This window comes from Pecten maximus, chromosome 9 (genome assembly GCF_902652985.1).
Source record: "Pecten maximus chromosome 9, xPecMax1.1, whole genome shotgun sequence".
In the NCBI taxonomy this organism is placed as follows: domain Eukaryota; kingdom Metazoa; phylum Mollusca; class Bivalvia; order Pectinida; family Pectinidae; genus Pecten; species Pecten maximus.
In genome coordinates this window covers 14,138,043-14,161,362 of record NC_047023.1, presented here as the reverse complement: position 1 = coordinate 14,161,362, position 23,320 = coordinate 14,138,043, and the positions used below count along the sequence as shown (strand labels likewise).

General features: G+C 36.4%; 1 protein-coding gene across 3 annotated transcripts in view; it reads left to right on the top strand.

Moving 5' to 3' along the window:
• LOC117334434 (acetylcholine receptor subunit beta-like 1) overlaps positions 1-11,767 on the top strand; it is a 101,022-nt gene extending 89,255 nt beyond the window's left edge. For all 3 annotated transcript variants that reach the window (XM_033894061.1, XM_033894062.1, XM_033894063.1), the window contains exons 3-6: positions 1,039-1,083; positions 1,416-1,525; positions 7,069-8,059; positions 9,134-11,767. In XM_033894061.1, the coding sequence (XP_033749952.1) occupies positions 1,039-1,083; positions 1,416-1,525; positions 7,069-8,059; positions 9,134-9,304 (1,317 nt within the window). In that variant the 3' untranslated portion in view covers positions 9,305-11,767. The remainder of the gene's footprint in view (positions 1-1,038; positions 1,084-1,415; positions 1,526-7,068; positions 8,060-9,133) is intronic.
• The last annotated feature ends 11,553 nt before the right edge of the window (positions 11,768-23,320 follow it).

The following is a 23,320-nucleotide window of genomic DNA, read 5'->3' as shown; positions in this document are numbered from 1 at the left end:
CCATCATAATAGGATTAATACATATACATGTATCTATACAAATGGTTTGTGATGGTCTCTCTACAGACACTTTATATCAATACGCCGCGCCCAGACAATTGTATTTATAAACAAATACATAGATGAAGCTGGTATGGCAAACTCTATTAATCTAAAACTTCTTTGCATAGCAGTGTGTGTCTGTTTATGTACATAGTTGATAGGATACGATGAAGACTGTCGGGCCGGTCTTGACCAGTGCTACTGTTTGGTATATCCTCTGCCGTACCGTTTGACCGTATCGATAGCACTACTCCATCGAGTGGTCAGCGATAAACATACAATGTCATGTGTTTATATTTTCAAGCTTCCGTAGATATCTCATGTTAAGATGTATTTAATTAAGAAATATTGTAACACAGATCTAACCTTTTAACTATGAATGAATATATGAAGTGAGAGTAAGCGGAATTTATAAAAACAAGGGAGAGCTGAAGTGTTAACAATCCTATTCTGATTCAACGGAGGTGAAAGATTTACACTTTGACAATTTTAAAATACAAGTGTTGTTAAAGGTTAAGCGTCTTTTCTTCATCGACGAAACTCGTCATTTAATCCTAGGCCAAATCCGAGTGAAGCAAGCTAGCACTATCTAGGACTTTTTAGTTATAAAGCTACATCTACAATTGTGGAAATCCAATGTTCTCTTGAGCGTTGTTTGTTAATTTGCTTCTTTAGCATCTATCACATTATGTACAAATATGTACCATCTTCTTGAGACATACAAATATTTCATTTGTCATGCGTACAAATACGACCCCTGTCGTGCAGAGTATAGGAAGGATCAAAGGCATGAACATTGTTCTCATTGTTCTTGAATATTTGCATGGAAGCGATTTTGATTTTATTGTCAAATACATTGATTACTTTGGAAAATACAACAAAGCTCATGTAACGATATATGAAAACATGATTATTGGCGAATGAGGTTTAAATTAATACTTAAGTGTACTTTCATCACTGATTCTGATAGTTATTCAGGATTTTTTCTTATTACAGGATGAGAAAAACCAGATCATGAAGACCAACGTCTGGCTACAGCTGGTAAGTTATCGCAGCAAGGAAAGCGAAAACGTCACTTCATGTAACGTCACTTCCTGTATCGAAGATTCCCTCTCCTCTTCCTGGTTCATATAAATTTCTCCATGCATCAAACATCACACCGATGATACAAATATGGAATATATAGATCATCTGATGAAATATCTGACAAATGTCTTATCGTCAATGAATGATGATGCTATTGTCTGTAATGTTATGATATCATATTATTAAGCTTTACATTCGAATATATGGCCTAAATGACAAGGCGTTATTCTTATGATTCAGTGGTTTCGATATATCATTTTTATATTTTTGTTCTCGTGTTGTTTCAGTACTGGTACGACTATCAGCTGAAGTGGAATCCTGCAATCTACGGAGACATTACCAGTATACGCATCCATCCGGAGAAAGCATGGCGACCGGACATCGTGCTGTTTAACAAGTGTGTAAATTGAATACCACACATAAGAACGAAAAATGCTAAATGTACTAGATATAAATATGATATCATACAGCTGTTTGGTCCTTCTAGGACTTTCAGTGATGCTAGGGACATTATACAGCTGTTAAGTCCTTCTAAAGAATTCGTCAATGATGCTAAGGGTCTAAAAAGTGTTGATGACGATAGGAGTCTGCCAGAAACCAACTCGAAATATATATAAAATACATACCAAAATCAGAATCTGGAGGTAAAAAAGAAACATAAATCAAAACTTTCAGATTAAATTCTAAATCATTCACATTAATGTATGTACACTTTTTACAATTTAATATGTTTTATATAAACCCATGAACCCTTCGTGCACGAGAACATCTAGGACAGTACTTCTACAAGTTACTCACATTTTACATCATACATGTAATGGTTCTTTCTCTAAACATGAACAATTTAATTTATCACCACTGGCGAAGCTATATTCTGACGACCAATTGTGTTAATTTGACAATAGGAATTGGCGTTCAAACCTATTATCAACTCCAACAATGCAAGCTTGAGCATGTCATTGTTTTAACATTGGAGCTGTTCTGATTCATCTATCGTTTGAAACTTCCTTAGCGGTACCTATACGCAATATACACAATTCCACATGCAATCGATGGCAGTAAGACTGACATTATCTTGTGTAACCAGTAAATATAATTAGGATCGATCCTGGTTACAGCAGCAACCTTTCTCAAACTCCCCAACATGAGTCTTTATATGCTTCGTTGACATCTGTAAGGTCAATTTTCTCCTCAGCCGTAATCTTATATCTCTCGACTGCTATAGCTGAAGCTCTTCTGTGTTGACACGCTCTAAAGTATCATGAGTAAGTATACATATGACGTGTTCGCTCTTTTCCTATCAAGTCAGTGTAGGAAATTAAATAAAGAGTATAACAATGAATGGTCTATCACCAAATCTGGAATTGTTGCGATTTTGGAATAACATGCCGAAGCGACGCGACGATAAGCATGGCAGCACGAGACGTTCGGGATCAGCACCATAGTCATACGTGTGATCGTGGGTAAACGTTATCGAAACATTAAGAAAATGGATCTATATGGTAGGGAACATTTATAAAATGCATTATGCTTCCGAAAACACCAGATATTTCAATGTGATCTGATTCGACCTCGCGTTTTCAGTGGAAATTTCGCGTTCGTGTACATAGGTGTTATTTTCGGGTTTGACATTTGTCCTGTATAATAAATCACAACTATTAATTTGATATAAAATATTACTGACGCCTCAGAACCTGTAAGCATCTGCCATATGTAATCCGGACCACACTGCCACTTCCGCCAGGTGCATGTGACCGTATGGTTGGGCGATCTGTTAATATAATTCGGTATTATCGTGTAACTGTTTTTGTGAGATAACTTTATATTTTTAGGCGTCGATGCTTATTATTTCCTGTTAAATGTAATGGAACATTCATCAACAAATTATTAACTAAACTGTTTAGTGCCGATAAAATTAAGTGCGAGATCTTTACAGACATTATGCACCGACTTACCCAGACGACCGCTGGTAGAATATGCCTAAGGCAACGGTATTGCTGCGCTCAATAAGGGTATCAAAAGAAATTTATGTGTTCTGTGATTCTAATGTCTGCTATTAGAGTGCCACACTGACCTGACACTCATCAAATTCAGAGCCATCCCCCACAAATTCACCATGTTTCTCCTGGTATTATATCGCAAGAAATCTATATTGCTTTATAACTATACTTCATAGAACTGGAGGATTTCATAGATCACGCCAATTACTTCTCTGAAGTAAACCTCGCGGGCTTTGTAGCGTCGCTACAGTCATATTCGAGGTTCCATTGAATACATAGAAAATTAATGCTTTGATATATTGTACTGATGGACTCCAATAGTATATATCACTCCGTAGGTCGTGAGATTTAAAGGTAGGCGTGCTGCTACCCGATAGTCGAAACAGTGTTTTTACGTCCTTCTATCTAGTTCTGTTTCCATACTATGGCTCCTTCCTAGTTTGGTAGGCAGAATCAATCTTATCAAACAGCATAGCAACTTTATGTTCCAACTTACGTCTGTAGCCATTTCTGTACTAACAAGCAATATTTACTTACTTGTTTATTTATTTACTTAAACAGCACGAACATGGAATCAAAACTTTGGACTTCAATTTTAACATTTAACAAATAGACAGCGTAACGGTGACGATCACGATATAAGCCAAAATCATTGTTTAAAAAAAGACCACTGTTGGTTATAATGACCATATATGCCAATCTTTATAATTCACACCTTTTTACTTAGAGTCAACAGAGCTCGACTTCTTTAACTTATATAACTATGTTGGACTCGTTTTTCGGAGAGCGAATCACCGATCTTGCGTTTAATGATCAACATCTTAATCCCAGTGAGATATTTATTGTATTTCCTTTTGCGATATAGACATAAATAGTCGTTCCGTGAACACCACTTTACCCTGAGTTTACCGATATTTGTTAGACGGGTATTGCCTATGAAGCAGAAGACGCTTACGCTTCCGGATCACATAGACTAATTTCCCTTGTACCTTTTCAAGGTTCCTCATACACATCTGTATTTTTGTTCGGGATTGGCGATTTTTTTTATTTTAATTTTTTTTTTAGACATAATTACTGTTTTCGGTATTTTGGTTACGTGGTGATGGTGAAATCCGGAAAATTGCGTGTCGAAATTATATTGAGCGTCCTTTAACCTCATTGACTCACCTTTTTCCATTATGACTCAAAACCCTAGTGTGATGATGACTAGATAGCATTGACGTGTAAATAAAAATGTACGCGAGCATGTTACTGAGCAGCACACCTTCGCATGTTATGACTACACAATACACGCGCAGTCATTTCAAAAATCTCGTTTGGCCTGGCGATGATTTCACGCACATCAAAGCCAGCTGTATATCGCTATCCCACGTCCATCCCGCCTTTCAATTACAAGAACATTACTTGGGTGTATAGGTCCGCATGATAATCACCTGACCGACCCCTTCACGCCCCTCACCTCCCCAATCACACTCCGCCATTCACGCCAATTATTACTCCGCGTGCTACTGAAATGAGTGCCACATGGTACTCTCTACTGTTACACATATTGTTCCCGATGGCGGTTAGTCAGTGTGTTCAGTCGGCGGCGATGTATCAAAGCCTTATAGATAAAACTGGATAATGGTTATGTTATTGGGGACCCTGTGTTATAGGTGTAAATGGATAATGGTTATGTTATTTGGGACTCTGTGTTTTAGGTGTGACTGGATAATGGTTAATGGTTATGTTACTGGGAGACCCTGTGTTATAGATGTGACTGGATAATGGTTATGTTACCGGGGGACCCTGTGTTATAGATGTGACTGGATAATAGTTTTGTTATCGATGGACCCTGTGTTATAAGTGTGACTGGATAATGGTTATGTTACTGGGGGACCCTGTGTTATAGATGTGACTAGATAATAGTTTTGTTATCGATGGACCCTGTGTTATAAGTGTGACTGGATAATAGTTATGTTACCGGGGACCCTGTGTTATAGATGTGACTGGATAATAGTTATGTTACTGGGGACCCTGTGTTATAGATGTGACTGGATAATGGTTATGTTACTTGGGGACCCTGTGTTATAGATGTGACTAGATAATAGTTATGTTACTGGGGGACCCTGTGTTATAGATGTGACTGGATAATGGTTATGTTACTTGGGGACCCTGTGTTATAGATGTGACTGGATAATGGTTATGTTACTGGGGACCCTGTGTTATAGATGTGACTGGATAATAGTTATGTTACTGGGGACCCTGTGTTATAGATGTGACTGGATAATGGTTATGTTACTGGGGACCATGTGTTATAGATGTGACTGGATAATGGTTATGTTACTTGGGGACCCTGTGTTATATATGTGACTGGATAATGGTTATGTTACTGGGGACCATGTGTTATAGATGTGACTGGATAATGGTTATGTTACTGGGGACCATGTGTTATATATGTGACTGGATAATGGTTATGTTACTGGGGACCCTGTATTATATATGTGACTGGATAATGGTTATGTTACTTGGGGACCCTGTGTTATAGATGTGACTGGATAATGGTTATGTTACTGGGGACCCTGTGTTATAGATGTGACTGGATAATGGTTATGTTACTGGGGACCATGTGTTATATATGTGACTGAATAATGGTTATGTTACTCGGGACCTGTGTTATAGATGTTACTGGATAATGGTTATGTTACTGGGGACCCTGTGTTATAGATGTGACTGGATAATGGTTATGTTACCGGGGTCCCTGTGTTATAGATGTGACTGGATAATGGTTATGTTACCGGGGGACCCTGTGTTATAGATGTGACTGGATAATGGTTATGTTACTGTGGGACCCTGTGTTATAGATGTGACTAGATAACGGTTATGTTACCGGGGTCCCTGTGTCATAGATGTGACTGGATAATGGTTATGTTACCGGGGTCCCTGTGTTATATATGTGACTGGATAATGGTTATGTTACTGGGGGACCCTGTATTATAGATGTGACTGGATAATGTTTATGTTACTCGGGACCTGTGTTATAGATGTTACTGGATAATGGTTATGTTACTGGGGGACCCTGTGTTATAGATGTGACTAGATAACGGTTATGTTACCGGGGTCCCTGTGTTATAAGTGTGACTGAAGGGTAGGGACGGGTAGGTTGTTGGGCGGCGATGATCGAGTTTTATAACCTCTTTAGCTTTTGTGATACTGCCCTACATCTAACTAGGACTTGACGATAATTTGACTTGTCATTTAACGCCAAACAGAAATATGTGGGTCTACCTTTCCATCAACATATCACTATCCCGTTAATACTGAGACTAATAGCTCAGCCAACTACTTAATTATCCCAACACGGAGGCTCGTCTGGGATGTCAGCTCGCTAATGGCTCCTCGGAGATAGCTTACTTGGTATATAAGTATAAGTATATAGTATATTAGTAAACTAAGGGACAACAATACGATTGAATAATATGTGTCTTTTGTACAATCAATAGCAATCCTTTATTTAAGGAATAAGCAAAATTACCTGATTCCTGGCCAGCTCTCCTCTGTACTAAAATCTACATCATAAAAGAATCATGCTACAAATATATAATAATTATGTACAATAAGTATATGAGAAGAGTACAAATGTAATAGCAAATGTTGTGTTAAATGGAGAATTATTTCCTTCCTAATTTGAAAATCATAATTGTATATATGATACATTTCGTTACAACGTCTGACTGACGCTCGAGAAATTGGAGAATACATTTCAATAATTATATGTAACGTAGGTGAAGTTGTTACGATATGACACCTGGTATTGGTCCAAAGTTTCTGGTATTTTTTCCTCTTTCATCTTTCATTCATTGTAGATTGGCTTGCACTCTTGATGAGCGGTCGATTATTGACGATTAACTATGAGTTATAAATATGCTGATTTAAATAAAGCTCTATTTGTTCTCCTTAGTGCTGACGGGAACTACGAGGTGTCATATGAATCTAATGTGGTGTTAAACTACACTGGGAACCATTACTGGATTCCACCCGCCATTTACAAGAGCTCGTGCACCATCGATGTCCAGTACTTCCCGTTTGACCAGCAGGAATGCGAGATGAAGTTCGGTTCCTGGACATTTAAAGGCGATCAGATGAAGTTTTACTTTTATAGAAATATGAGCACGCTAGACTTCACCGACTACCTCAAGAGTGGTGTGTGGGACGTCATCGATTGTCCCGGCAGGATCGAAGCAGGGGACAACGACACCAAGTCTATGGTCGTGTTTAAATTCATTTTACGGAGGAAAACATTATTCTACACAGTGAATCTGATTATACCGTGTGTTCTCATCTCGTTTGTGAGTGTATGTGTGTTCGCGCTGCCAGCAGACGCGGGAGAAAAAATCACCCTTTGTATATCAATTTTACTGGCATTAGTTGTGTTCCTTCTTCTGATTTCCAAGATTTTACCTCCCTCCTTGACCATCCCCCTGATTGCCAAATATCTGTTGTTTACCTTCATCATGAATATTTTCGCCATTGTTTGTACAGTTGTTGTTATAAATAGAAATTACAGGACTCCGCGAACACATAGAATGCCTTACTGGATCAGGTACGTCTTTCTGAACATTTTACCCAAATTGCTTTTGATGGAACGACCTGATCATGACAAACGGTGGAGGAAACCAGAGGAAGAAAAAAAAGAAACAAAAGCAAAAATGGAAGGAAGTTCAACGGAAATGCACAACACACTTCCGGTGAATAAACCGTCCGGGGTACTGGAGTTGACAGAAATTCATCATCCGAACTGCCGTCTTAACCCCAAACCGGCGACAGTGGACTACAATGCCGACAGGGACGGCAGCCAAGTTCGATACCGAATGTCAGCGGAAGTGATGAAAGCGACGGAAGCTTTAAGATTCATCACACAACATTTGGAGGTCGAAGATGAATATGCAACAGTAAGTACATGCGCACTTTTATCTGAATGGCGTGTGTTCCACGTGCATTTTAACACGTTATGATACACAGAGGTATTAGCCAAAGTAGCGATAATTAGGCAGAAAGGAAGAATTATAAAAGTACATCATGTGAAGGCGGATCGGTAACTAATGAAAGGACTCAAAATTAATTTCCTTGTTTTTAATTGTAGAAAAACTAATTGCGTTGTGACTTGCTAATTACAAATGTAATCACAGAATAGCTAGTAACGTCCTGTCAGGCCAGCAATGTTAGGTATTACCGATATGCACAAAGGAAATGATATCTAAAGTATATTGAGTATTAAGTATTTATATAGGCAATCATTGCAGTGACGGTATAAAGGAATCTGTTTTCATATTAACCCATCATCATCACATGGTTGGAATATTCAAATCTACATACATCTGTGGTACGTCTTGGATTTTGACAGCTGAAGTTTGTTATCGCTATTTCATGAGAAGGGATATTTCTCACACTTCGCATGTAGGATTTCCTTGTTCCCTAGATATGTATCCATTCAAGTTTGAGTCTGAACGTGAAAAAATGGCCTCCTTAGATTTTGACAGTTGAAGTATGTTATCGCTATTTTTGAAAAGTACATGAAGAATATTTCTCAATTTCGATATGTTGGTTCCTCTTGATCATCGCGTGTAGGTTGTGTCCATTTAATGATGAAACTAATCGGGAAACCAATGGCTGACAGGCAGCCATTTTGAAGTATCGCTATTTCGCAGAAAGTTCTTTGATCTTTCATAGATTTCATATAATTTTTTTCCTTATTCTCAAAGTACTAAGGGAAAAGAATGAAAAATAAAGAAGAGATAAATGTTACCTGAACATGGAACCAATGAAGACCAATTAATGGTTGGTGCCTGGATTCCCCTGTCCTGGGATCTCTTATTAATTAATATTTTTCTTCATATACTTAAGATTTTTTTTTATTTTATTTTTCATCTGGAGAGAAATTGCTGTATTTCGCCTGATGAAATGCAAGATGCTTTATTACGTGTATTTACAATCATTCTATGTATTGTTTCCTACTTTCATTTCAGATTTTAGATGACTGGCGATACGTTGCCCGAGTGATGGACCGGTTGTTGTTGTACATATTTCTGATGGTGACTTTCGGGGGGACAGTGGGCATCCTTCTACAGGCCCCACATATCCTCGAGTATGTGGACCAGGACGAAATCATAGACCAGTTCAAGAAAAAGTGGGGCTGACGTCACTTCCGGTTAGAAATGGCAAGAATACCCACAGCCGTCTGATTCGATAGGCGACAACAAATTTCCACTAGACATGAGCATACATTGTCAGTATGTGACGACGTCTGGTGCGGGGTCAGAGGTCAGACTCAGTACACACAAAATTTGGAAAGTGTTGCTCGGAAACAACGCATCACCCCGGTGATATGTACGTACCATTAGGCACGTGCCGGGGACTTTAGTACGACCCCCAAAGTCGTGCATTGTGTGCTTCAGATATCCAGCATCCGTAGCCAAGTGTACAATTACCAGCTGACATCCTCCTGTACCGGTCGGTACGATGTAACACCAGTATTTCGTGGGAATCAAAACGAGCGAGTGTATGATGATAGTGATATTATTTTGAGAGTTGTCGCGTCATCAAGTGTGATTTCTTTGTTATACGACACGTGTAGGCGTTATTTTTGTTGAGATTTTGTAGACGATAATGTAGATGTGTGAGAGATATAGAGTAACAGCATTAACAATGAGTATCACATCGTCATCACCCCCATATCCTGATGGTGCCCTGTACCATGTTCGAGCACAATAGATATTTATTATGCGTGTAGGAACAATCATTTTTTTCACGAGTTTATCTTTATTTACTGGTAAAATAAAGCAAGATGGCGTACACTATTTATGTATTGGCTAATTTTATTGTGTAATATAGTTCTTTGGGTACGTTTAAACTATTGTGTATTTTGGGGAAATCAATTGTTGACAAAAAATACTGTGTGTTTGTATATTAAATAGAAATCCATCACTGAGAATAAGAAACATCGAATCAATTTCAAAGTAACAGGTGGATTGCTGTAGTCTTAAACATATATCTCATATCAGTGATTTGCAGAGCAGTTTGTTGGCAGAAGACTACCGACATGAAATACCGGAAGAATACTCTAAACTAAACTCTATGCAATGTTTACAGTCTGTCTGATGACGTATTTACCTGGTTATGATAAACAAAGCTAGTGCGGGCCTTGATGCAGGAATATAGTAGTATCTAGCAACGATATCTCTCGGCTTCGTTATTGATTGGAATCATAACTTTATAGTACCAACTGACTCTTTGAGATCCAAGCGACTTTATGGAAACTGATTAGTGAGTAATCTCATTTTTTCTAGTTAAGATATTTTTAAGTTACATGTACTTCATTCTGTAAATTGACGTGATGCTAGAGCTTATTTTAACATCAATGATAATCACTCGAAAATGAATTATTTCACCAGAGATTATTGTTCAATATTTGAAAATTTCCAATATTACCAAAGGATTACTTTGAATTCTTTCACGTTGTATACACAAACTCAATTGAGAAGTAGTTTATGAAGAGATTACAATCCATTTTAATTTTTTCATTATGGGGTAATTCGTTTCAGAAATTAATCCTAGTCTTTAATAGCAAAGTAAAACAACGGCAAAATATAGAATTTTTTATTCGAATAATATTACACAACAAAAAATACACTGATATATGATTTTCATTAATGTTCCTCAATCGGGGACATATTTTTTTACGAAGTACAACAAAATAATTATGTGCAGGTACACATCATTAAACTGCTGTAATGTACCAGGTTAAGACGTTTATCAAACGGAACACTTGAATTTTGATGTCGGGATCTGACACATTTGTTGGAATCAGTACAGCGATGACGCGAAAAGACATTTCAAACTCCATCTGTTAAAATTATTCATATATTAGATTTCTTGTGTGAAAATTGTTACAATCTGTTATCAGCCGATATATGAATTATTGTCTTCGGCCTCAAACTAGAAACAAGCATTTGAACCGATAGTAATAAGTAGATATTTCACTGGTAGTTAGTAGAATTTCACTGTTAGAAATATTTGTGAGGTGATTTCTTGTCATAGTTCTGATTATTTACTGTAACGTATACTATCTATGTATTGTCAAAACATATAAGAGAATTACAAATTTACATAAAAAAAAAGAATTTGGTATCTATGTAAGAAAAAAAAACATTTGTAAAATATTATTTTTATCTTTATCAGAATCTTTTTTACAGTATAATTTGAAATTATTATTAAATAATATGATTTAATAATTGATTTTGGTCAATAATATATCGGTAAAAAATAATTCAATGCTGGTAGACATGGCAACTACGAAAACAAAAATCCATTGAGATAATATATACACATTACTCATGATTTGTTACAATACCTGTAAACAGTGTGTGTACATATAACAATTGATCCTCACCACCGTATTGTGTGTCTCCACAAGTGTAGATTTGGCAATAATCCTGACGTCATGGTCATATAGCACCGACCATGACGTAATTTCCGGTAGACTGAGAAAAAAACAACAACTTCCGGTTGTCTGTGTTATGACAGTCCATTGTGTATAATTCATATCACTATGTTCGTTATAATGTCACACAACACACTAAAATAAATAATGTTTGTATGAATTGTTTTTCGTCTTTTTTATCATAATCAGAAAATGGCTCTTATTTTTGCCTCAGCTGGTTACTCTTATTTCACTCTAACACTCTAAATGTCCAAGTCTTTTGAAACTCGAGGTCATTAAGCAATATGAACGACACCCTTATATTGGTAGAGTTATATCATTTATTTTCTCACCTGTTTACTTTGGAGTAGGTCAAACATATTTATTTGGTAAAACCGTGACAAGAAGATTGGACAAACAGCATTATGAACACCCTTCATTACAATATATGCATCAAATTTACAAAGTTGGCCATAACTTAGTAGCATGGTAACATTATAACATTACGACAACGAGGGAAAATATCAAAATTTGAACATAATTAAGGAAAAAAAATATGTGAAACCTACCGCTTGTCTTTATGAAAAATTGGATATTTCGAAAGATGCACCATTACTTCTTTGCGTGGACAGATACAACACTGGCTATCTGCTATCGTTGAAGTAGAGTTTCATGTCAAGAAACTTTTGCCTGATCTGCTGTCAATATGTTAATATGTCTAACCAAGCATATTTTAAATAATATTTTGATATGTTTCCAATTGTTTATTGTTGGAACAGTTTCTGAATTGCCCCTTTTTATTATTAGTGTTTTAGCCTTGACTTTAACCTAAAGGGACCGCTTGGCGAGAAACGGTCAGACATACTTGACCAACAACTCCAGGATACGACTCTAACACTAAATCAGATATGCCAGAGAGACACTTCGGGAAATCGCCCAATGTTAAGTCTCATATCGAATGAGGTCTACATGCATCGTACGATTATATATAGTTGGCGGGGCGAACATGCATATGGCTAGGCCAGAGATTTCATTAGTGTTTCTAGAGGGCCACTAATGAAATGTCTTTTCAATAACCATCCCCTCCTTTCTGTAGCGTAATAGGACTTTTATCCGTTTTTTTGTTTGGCCGTACCTATTCAGACTTGCCAATGGCGGGCGGCAACCCATGTTTCCACCGCACGACATTGGCTGGGGTATTGTTGTATGTGTACGAAACATGATATCGATTTCAGCGATCACGTGATCCTAGTCTACACCATAAACGACATCATGTTTTGTATCATTTGAAGAATTCTAAAGCGCGTAAAACTTTCTGCTAAGATGACATTTTTAATCGGCTAAAACATGCCGTATTCATTCTGATTAGAGTAATGTGCGCACTTGTCTATCAAATGATTTAAAACGTTGTTAATATATCGATTTAAGGCTCGATTCCGCACCGCAACGAAAAAGCACTGTAATTACAACAAACTCATTATATGATACAAGTTAATTATTTTATTTCACGATAACATTTTCAGAACAATAACATGCTTTACAAGCAATTAAACGTAGTAGAAGGCATTGATCACATGAACAGTCATTACCAGACACGGGATAAATATATTGTTGGGTTGAGCATATTAAATAATCATAATGGTAAAAATATTAGTGGAATTATAAACGCAAATTCTATTCAGATGCACAAACCAATATACATAAAATTACATTCTTTCATTCATTTCTGCCTATAATGTTGTTTTACAAATTTAAGTTGTCAAAGTATGCAAAGAAAAGAATTTGAAGCAAAAGCAAAACAGTTTTCTGTTCTATACAAGTACCAACCCATCATATCCATATAAACTAGACTGATAAAAGAGAAGTTATATTTGAATATGAAGACATCCGTATGCATGTTGTGTATAATCTTCATGAAAATAAATCATGTGGTGGGATCGTAAAAATCACAATTGTCATAGGAGTGAAACATCGAGTCGCATTCGACGAAATCACAAGATACATTTAAAATCATACTTGGTACATTCAAAAATAATGATTCGAAAACAAATGTGTCTGTAATCGGTATTGTAAAATGTGATGTCTTCTACTGACATTGGACGAATGGGCTGCTCTTACGAAGTCTACAGTTTTCTGTTGTTATCTGTGAATTGAAATAAACAGAATAATTCCAGTAAATGCAAACAAAAACAAACGCTTGAGCCAAAAAGTTGCATCTTTGATATAAAAGCGATTTAACGGGTTTCCGTTTGTATTAGTTTTATGATACGCGTTTATAAATTGATTATTTTTTCATTGAATAAGTAAATGAATACATTGTAACTAAATAGATAGATAAAGTTATCATAAATCTTATACAAATTAAACAAATGAATGAACAAATGGCAGGAAAATGTTAGTTTTTAGCTTCCTCTGTATACGGTTTTTATCTCACCTGCCCGAAGGGCAAGTGAGCTTATGCCGTGGCGCGGCGTCCGTCGTCCGTCCGGCCGTCTGTCCGGCGTCAACTTTTCCATTTAATCAACTTCTTCTCAATAACCAAAAGGCCCAGAGACCTAATATTGGGCCTGTAGCATGCTGGGGTGAAGGGCTACCAAATTTGTTCAAATGAATAAAGTTGACCTTCATTCAAGGTCACTGGGGTCAAAAAGGCTAAAATCTTTAAACGACTTCTTCTCAATAACCAAGAGACCCAGAGACCTAATATTTGGCCTGTAGCATGCTAGGGTGAATGGCTCCCAAGTTTGTTCAAATGAATGACCTTGACCTTCATTCAAGGTCACAGGAGTCAAAAAGGCTATAATCTGTAAACGACTTCTTCTCAAAACCCAAGAGTCCCAGGGAGTTAATATTGGGTCTGTAGCATGCTATGGTAAAGGGCTACCAAATTTGTTCAAATGAATGACCTTGACCTTCATTCAAGGTCACAGGAGTAAAAAAGGCTAAAATCTTTAAACGACTTCTTCTCAATAACCAAGAGTCCCAGAGACCTAATATTTGGCCTGTAGCATGCTGGGGTGAAGGGCTCTCAAGTTTGTTCAAATGAATGACCTTGACCTTCATTCAAGGTCACAGGAGTCAAAAAGGCTAAAATCTGTAAACGACTTCTTCTCAAAACCCAAGAGTCCCAGGGAGTTAATATTGGGTCTGTAGCATGCTATGGTAAAGGGCTACTAAATTTGTTCAAATGAATGACCTTGACCTTCATTCAAGGTCACAGGAGTCAAAAAGGCTAAAATCTTTAAACGACTTCTTCTCAATAACCAAGAGTCCCAGAGACCTAATGTTTGGCCTGTAGCATGCTGGGGTGAAGGGCTCCCAAGTTTGTTCAAATGAATGACCTTGACCTTCATTCAAGGTCAGATAATTAAAAAATGCTAAAAACTTTAAACAACTTTTTTCTAAATAACCAAAAGACCCAGGGACTTGAAATTCGGTCTGTTGCATGCTGGGGTGAAGTGCTAGCATGTTTGTTCAAATGGATGACATTGACCTACATTCAAGGTCACAGGAGTCAAAAAGGCTAAAATCTTTAAACGACTTTTCTCAATAACCAAGAGTCCCAGGGAGTTGATATTGGGTCTGTAGCATGCTGGGGTGAAGTGCTACCAACTTTGTTCAAATGAATTACCATGACCTTCATTCACGGTCAAAGGTGTCAAAAAGGCTGAAATATTTAAACGACTTCTTCTCAATAACCAAGAGTCCCAGGGAGTTAATATTGGGTCTGTAGTATGCTGGGGTGAAGCGCTACCAAGTTTGTTCAAATGAATGACCCTGACTCACATTCAAGGTCACGTCGATCAAGTATGCTTAAATCTTTAAATAACTTCTGAATAGCCAAAGTGCCGAGAGACATTATATTGGTCTTGTAGCATGCTTTCAAATAACTGCAGGATCTATATATGAACAGATCACTGCATTGCAGGTGAGCGATTCGGGCCCATTGGGCCCTTGTTTATGTCCCGGTTGATTCAATATTCACAGGCTTGTTCCTATTATCACGATTTTTTGTTTGTTTTTGTTTTTGTTTTCGCTTGTTTGTTTGCGCTTGCTAGGTTTATCGCCCCGTGAACATCCATGGTCATTTTAAGGTAGGGTCTCCTTTCACTAGTTCGTAACATACGAGTTGCCCGTCGCATGGTATCCAGAGCAATTTGGGTAAATTGTGTATTGCCCAAGGACACAACTACGACAGCACAGACAGGTCCTATCTCAGCTTCCCGAGAAACACACGATTTAAGTGATGCCGTCTATTGTCGAAAAAACCCACCTCACAACACGGGGTTACACGAGATGCGGGATAGGTAAGACAACAGGGAAGTGTGATGGTAGATATCAAGGTCTCGCTTATAAATGTTCTATTTAAATCTGTGTTATGACGTCAGACAGTATGATGCTTGTTGATATATTTAGTGGTTCCGTTGTCGCCTCCTTAGTTTTCATAGTGTGACATAACAAGGATTGTACCTAGATTGGTACGGTAATTATCTTAAATAAAGCAGAATGAAGACGTTTGACCCTTTGGAACATATGGTCTTATTTCCCTTGTACTTTATCAAGGTTTCCCTTTCTAATATGTTTTTTCTTACTTCATCTTCGTTATAACTGTTGTTTTTCACATAAAAGTACATGAAATCGAGTTGACGTTTACACATTATGTCAATACTATTAGCTCATTAATAATTCGTAAACTATAGTAAATATGCATGTGTTGCGTATTATTTTCTCAATTTAAAAGATCTGGGTATTTTCTGATTTTTTCTTACATTTTCTGATATTTTTTTTAAGAAACCTACGAAAAGCCTTTTTCTATTGCCAGATTCGACCTTAAATCTAGATAAGTCTGGGATCTGCTCTGATATATTCATACCTAATATCAGTTGACAAGACATATCCACGACGCCAGGGAACCATGAACAAAACAAAGACATTATGCCTTTCAATTTTAGTCCATTTATAAATGGTCAAGAGCATAAAACGAATTTTTTTCCGAACCCTATATATGAATTCATCAAATAAAACCTTTTTCACATTATCATAACATTTTCTAGGAGGTATAAGCTCAAAACACAGAAACACAGACATCAAATAACAAGAGGAGTATATATAGGATTTACATTTTCTCTCATTGCGTTAATCTGGTTTACATCTGTGAGACAATATATGCAGTCTAGATCACATGACGTTATTCTAACACAATTTTGATCAGTGTTACGGGAATTTCGCCGTGCAAAACTACGGATGAATCCAATGTGACGATGGTTGTGATTGAGATCAATAATTTCGTTATTATGAAGTGAATTCGGCGGTAAGTTGATCTACGTCATAGAAAGGCTTTGGGCTTTGTGCCAGATAAGTTGCGAATCAATCTCAACATTGAATATGATTTAAAGATGCTACTCTTTCGAATCATCATACCTGGAAATAGCTGAAAATAAAACACGTATTTATTTAGGTAAGACAGGGTTTAACATTTGCTTCAATAAAACAATTCTAAACACTTGTAAGATTGTATATATTGTCAATTTAACTGCACTCTGGTGACATATGAATAGAATTGTGCGCGGAATTTTGATTATTAAAAAAATAGTGAAAAGTATCAGGTAATTAAATTGAAATTGATTTTACTACTGTATTCTACGCTTATCTAGAAGTTAGTCTCATACACATGCACATTGGAAAGAGTTCGTCGGAAACATCACATCGCAGAATAATGCGTTAAGAAGTCAGATTTCCTAGGCATGCTACAATCATAATTATTTTGTGATTCGCTGCAATACAAACATTTTCTTCCCTTTCAGCTTAACTCCATCGTGATTGATTAACTTTTCTCTTTAACTCTGTAATTAACTGATGTAATTATGTGTTTTTGATTATCAATTAATAATATTTGATTTGAATTTGTTATTTCAGTGTATATTCTTGTAATTCTTCATTTTGGAGAAATAAAGAAATAATAATACAGATCTCCGAAACATCACATTAATGCATTAAACATTGCACATTAAGTAGAGTACAAACGAGTTTCATATTTTGAACGTTGTATTACACAATAATTACAATGTTATGAGCCCATAATGTAGAAGACGATGTCTTTACACAACGGCGTAATGATTTGTAACACAAAATGTTCCACCAATGAAAGCGGTTTTTTTTTTTACAGTGAATTGAATTATAAGGATTAACTTGATAATATGTTCACGGTTTGTTTAGAGTACAATTGTTTTTTTGTTTTTTTGTTTTTTTTTTTTTTTTTGGTTTTTTGTTTTGTTTTTGTTTTTGTTATTATACAATGCTGTACGTGAGAGTAAAATATATCAAACAATGTAAAACGATTTTACATTGTACATGATATGTAACGGTACAGTACTTTAAAATATGTAAACTACTTATATACCTGAACAAGAAACAGGTATATATATTATACCTGTACGGTTCATGCACATGAAAGAGTAGACAGAATGGAGGTTTTATGTAAAGATTATTAGTTAGGACCAAAGTTGCAATTAACATAACTGCGGTAGTATTGACTAGTATATTGGAAAATAGATGGAATATGTTGTTTCTCAGCATTCTAAGCACTATAAAATATCGATCACTCGAACATGGAGAAATATACAAGTTAAATTTCAGGAATACTTACCAAGAACAAACAGGTTGTTCCAAAAGTTGAAAAGTACATAAAAACGTATTCAGAAACATTGTCGTATTTCAGTTATCTGTAGGCGCAGTTTGGGAGCGTTACAAAATGGGACGAACAATACCTAATGTGTTTTGTTTTATCTTAAGATTGCAGGTGGTATACATTGCTAGCTGGTGGACTTTATCCGCGAGGTTTGCCGTAACCTAATATCCCGATTTAATTCATTTGAATGCTGAAACGTTTTTTTCGAAAAGAAATGTTAGAAATTAAGATTTTTTTTAAATTCTGAGCGATTGTACCTATCTTGTCTGTGACCTCCTAGGAACTAATATTTTGGACTCTTAGCATCTCTGACGTCCTAGAAGGATGAAACAGCAGTATGATGGCCCTAATATCACTGACGAGTCCTAGAAGAACGAAACAGCTGTATGATGTCCCTAACATCACTAACAAGTCCTAGAAGAACGACACAGCTGTATGATGTCCCTAGCATCTCTGACGAGTTCTAGAAGGACGAAACAGTAGTATGATGCTCCTAACATCATTGACGAGTCCTAGAAGGACGAAACAGCTGTATGATGTCCCTAACATCTCTGACGAGTCCTAGGAGGACGGAACAGCTGTATGATGTCTCTAGCATCTCTGACGAGTCCTAGAAGGACGAAACAGCAGTATGATGTCCCTACCATCTCTGACGAGTTCTAGAAGGACGAAACAGATGTATTATACGGTTAAATTTATGTTTCGCTCTATTGTGTCTAACTTTGAATTTGCTAATATTCTTTGTGTCTTTTGTGAAAATCATGAGTGAAGATCGCGCGCTGGATCCTATACTGGGGCATATTGATAGAATTAGTTAGTGATGCAATTTTTTGTAGTCTATTACAGAACCATACATGTTTAACATGTATATAACATATATTTTCTCGTTAAAATCTGTCCTTTTTTCAAGAGTTACGAGATATATCTCAAAAAACACCCGCCAATTATTGCCAGTACGCTATGATCTTTGTAGGGTAATGGAACTTAGGATAATATAGCAAACCTCATAATGAAATCCAAACATTTTAGGGTTATCAAAAGTTCAATGACATTTCTTCGTCACAAACATATTTCTTAAGCCGATATAAGTTTGAAAAATAATCCATCATCATTATCGAATACATTCTCCTATCAGCGTTCTTCGTTTGTTCATTTTTTTTTTCTCATGAGAATAGTGAATTATTTTTTGGCAATGAATGAGTATTTCTTTCCTTGCCGCCTCTATGTAATCTTGGAAAGACATCAACCAGAAAATAAGCATAACATGTGTTTGTATTCGTCGTGCAATCATTTCTTTTTGTCATTATTATACAGATATTTTGCAAATCTCTCGACAAAGAACCCTACTCGAAAACGAAAAATACATTTTACCAACGAGAGCGCTATTTCTGGTTATGAATGCGTTTGCTATAACAATTTACTCGATTATTGAAAAGTTTCCCCATTACTGGAAAAGCATCGTCGTCGAATTCCATTAAAAATTGTTCTGGAAGTATTTTTTTTATAAGGAACAACTTTTGTTGGGGTCAAAATTCTTCCCCAAATATTTTCGGTGCTGTAGAATGATATACGTATCCTATACTTCTAAACGTTGTCTCGTTATCCTTATGCGAAGATTTGGGATATCTCTTCGAATGTCGGGAGATATTTTAGGAATGCTTTGTATTTCGGAAGTGATGGAAGTTAGAACAAACTTCTAAACAGACTGTACACCTGTCTGTCCAGATTTTTGTGAAATAACATAATAAATACGTAGATCCAAAATGTTCTGATACTTTGTATGCGCAGTGCTATCGTATTTGCATACACATTGTAATTTGTTCTGAGATCAAAGAACGCTGCACGTGCATTGAAGAGCTAATTAATTGTAACCTTCTATCACAAGTAGTGCTCAGACCAAACTTCCGCCAATTTACGACAGCAAAAACACAACTATGTTTTAAAAAGTCAACAGTTGTCTCCGGCACGTGATTTGGCTAAGCATTGCTCCGTTTGTCTATAGTCAGCGAGTAGTTCTACAGAGGCATTACGTATTGGACCTTTCGAAATACATTGTAGTTATTCTATGACACACGTGACCCCCTTACCATCTGATACATCACTAATGTGCTCCAGAGATATTAAACCAATGAATTGGTAATTGGAACCTCCAACTTGTCATAAGAATTTACAATGCAAGAAAATCAGTATTCATTCCTAGAATCAGCCTTGTTGATTAATATATATCGCTACAGTTTGATCTCATGCCCTGAAGTGGCTGCTTCCCTCTGTAATGATACAAAGTCATCGACCGGGCTTGGCGATCATATCATGATGGTCGGGCATTCTATTTTGGCTACCCAAACATTCGATTGCATGGCAAGTCTTCTGGGAATATTCAATAGGAGAAATGTTACGTGTGTTCAACATTGGCATCACAGCTAACACTTATTTCTCATCAGCACCTGTCAGTTATATTGTTTTATCAACAAATAGACGCAATCAGATATAAAGGTCGAAGGTCAACGCTTGTTGTATCACAAAATGTCATCTGCTGTAACATGGTGGTTACGTCACATGATCAGGGCGAAATCTACAGTAAAACATCAATTAAGTATCCCAAAAAGGCCACCGGTCAACGCGTTATCATATATGCACTGCAGGTTTTTTGTTGTTGTTTTTTTTCGAAAAATAAATGAACCGATCCTTTATAGTTATTGTGTAAACAGTACGTTTATTTTATGCCTTTATGTCAGATTTATAGCTGCACAATTACGTTGATACAACATATGATATATTGAACCGTTATGTACCATTATTTTTTCATTGCAGTCTACTTCCTGAAATAAGTAAGTAACTGCTGTAAGAAATATAGTATAGATATTAATATAAGATGTATACATTTTTCAGCTTGTTACTTTTTAGCGGTACTATGACGTATCCCGGAAAAAGTAGATTTTGTTTTGTATATTAAATTGTATGATGTTAAAGTTAAGTAAGGGTAAATCTGAGTAACAACCATATAATGAAACACATTTTGGAGGCCGCCACTGACTCGCTTGTTTATACTGACATATCACATGTGTCTAAATGGAAGGAAGGCAGGCAGGACCGCGATTTTCCACTAATTGTCAAATAAAAAGTATGTTGGCGTCAAATTCAATCTAAATACACAGTAAGTAGTCCGCCCTCGGTGTACATATATATCGATTGCTTCTCGAAACAGACGGTCGGCACCAGGACCGAATTCAGTGTTATCTCCCCTGTAAACAGAGCTCTCCGTCAAATAAAACATGGCGTCTCAAACTACCAAAATTCAGCCAATCAACTGCTGGGAACCGAAGGCCCTAACGAAAATGTGTTTCTGAATTTCGTAGGAACGTATAAATGGGTACTTTCTAGAACAGGATAAAAACAAAAGAATAGCTTCCGAGTGAAACTAGAATGACATAGAAATACAGGCGAGAACTTGTTCCCCCGTCCAAGGTAAATACCAGGGTTACTGACTTTCGAGAACCGTGTGGTTTAACATTTAACCTATCCAATAATGTTATTTCTCTACTAGACTATAAACTTTTTAAAACTTTAATTTGATATTTATTTCGTATCAGTTGAACTTCAAAAGATCGATTAATAAGTTGAGATTTTAGTAACAACATACAGTAAAATAATTAGTTGTGAGACCTATACCGACCACAAACAAATGTATTAATGTACGCAACTTGAAGTTGTGTGTGTCGATCATTTAATCACTCTTTGTGACATTTCATTTTGTTAGATTTTGTTATATAAAGCAATCAACTTTATATTTTTCGTTCGATACAGAGATCTTGCATTTTACCAATGACTATAATCCGAGGATGACAGAAAACCGATAAACCATGGCAGGACGTTCGGAACCACCGGCATTTAACAAAATGCTCACGACATCAAATTAGCGTTAATCATTATTACGTCGAAACTAATTCAAACTTATCAAATTTAGCTGAATTGATATTAATGGGACTATGTCCCTATAGCTGTATTGTTCAATAACAGCCCAGAGTAAAAAAAAAAACAATTGTTTCCGTGCATGCTTGCTATCAAATAAATTTCATTGTAAGCTCCACTTCCTTTAACAAATAGTTCATGTTTATCATGTAAATAGATCGATCTAACCATTTTAATCCAATCCTTTAATTAAAGGTAAACTAGGCTCATTGCCTGAAGTCAATACCGAGTAAATTCTATTTACCTGGATGGGCGTGGCCATGGCGTCCGTCAGTGTGGCACCTAACCAACAAGGTATACTGTGTAAGTTATCGGCATACTTAGGACATTCGCTGACAAATATCGGGAAACAAGTACTATGTAACACTTCATAATAGGCTTTATTCAATACCGTTATAACATAGACAAGCACAGCATGATTAGAATGTCGATCTCCTCCAATACACCAGCGCAATGTTACCAAAGACGATCCGCCGCCAAATGGCACAAAAACAAAATATGAGATATATAGTGTTTCACAGAATCGTCGATTTAGAGATATTGTCGTTTATTTCAATTGTGCCATACACTGAGTATTTAGAACTACGAACTAATCAATATTTAACCATAAAGAAAAGGACATGTTAACATAATTGAAAGATATTTAAGATGTCGTTTAGTGGTTGGCGTCTCTCTCGCTACTCCCTTTTTGTATTGTTTAGACTTGTATCAGGTAACAAATATCACCATGATTTCTATAAATAGTGACGCCTCTGATGGAAGGTTAAGCTGTACATGTACACTGGTATAATACAGATGTACACTTAATATTTCACATGTTGGCTTTTGGTTTAATATTAGGCCTTTATTTAGGTCAACTTTAATTTTGTTGACTTTCTTTGCAAGAGTTCAACTCTTTTGGACCTGGCTTTATAGACACGGACGGAGCATTTGGACGATAGCGTTTGGTATCATTAAACTCGCATGCATATATATATATTATAAGTTTACAAGTTCAGAAGTGTATTCTGTTAAATCATTTAATGTTTCAGTTTTAGTTTGTTGGATTTATACTTTAATTCACTTCATAATGTTAAA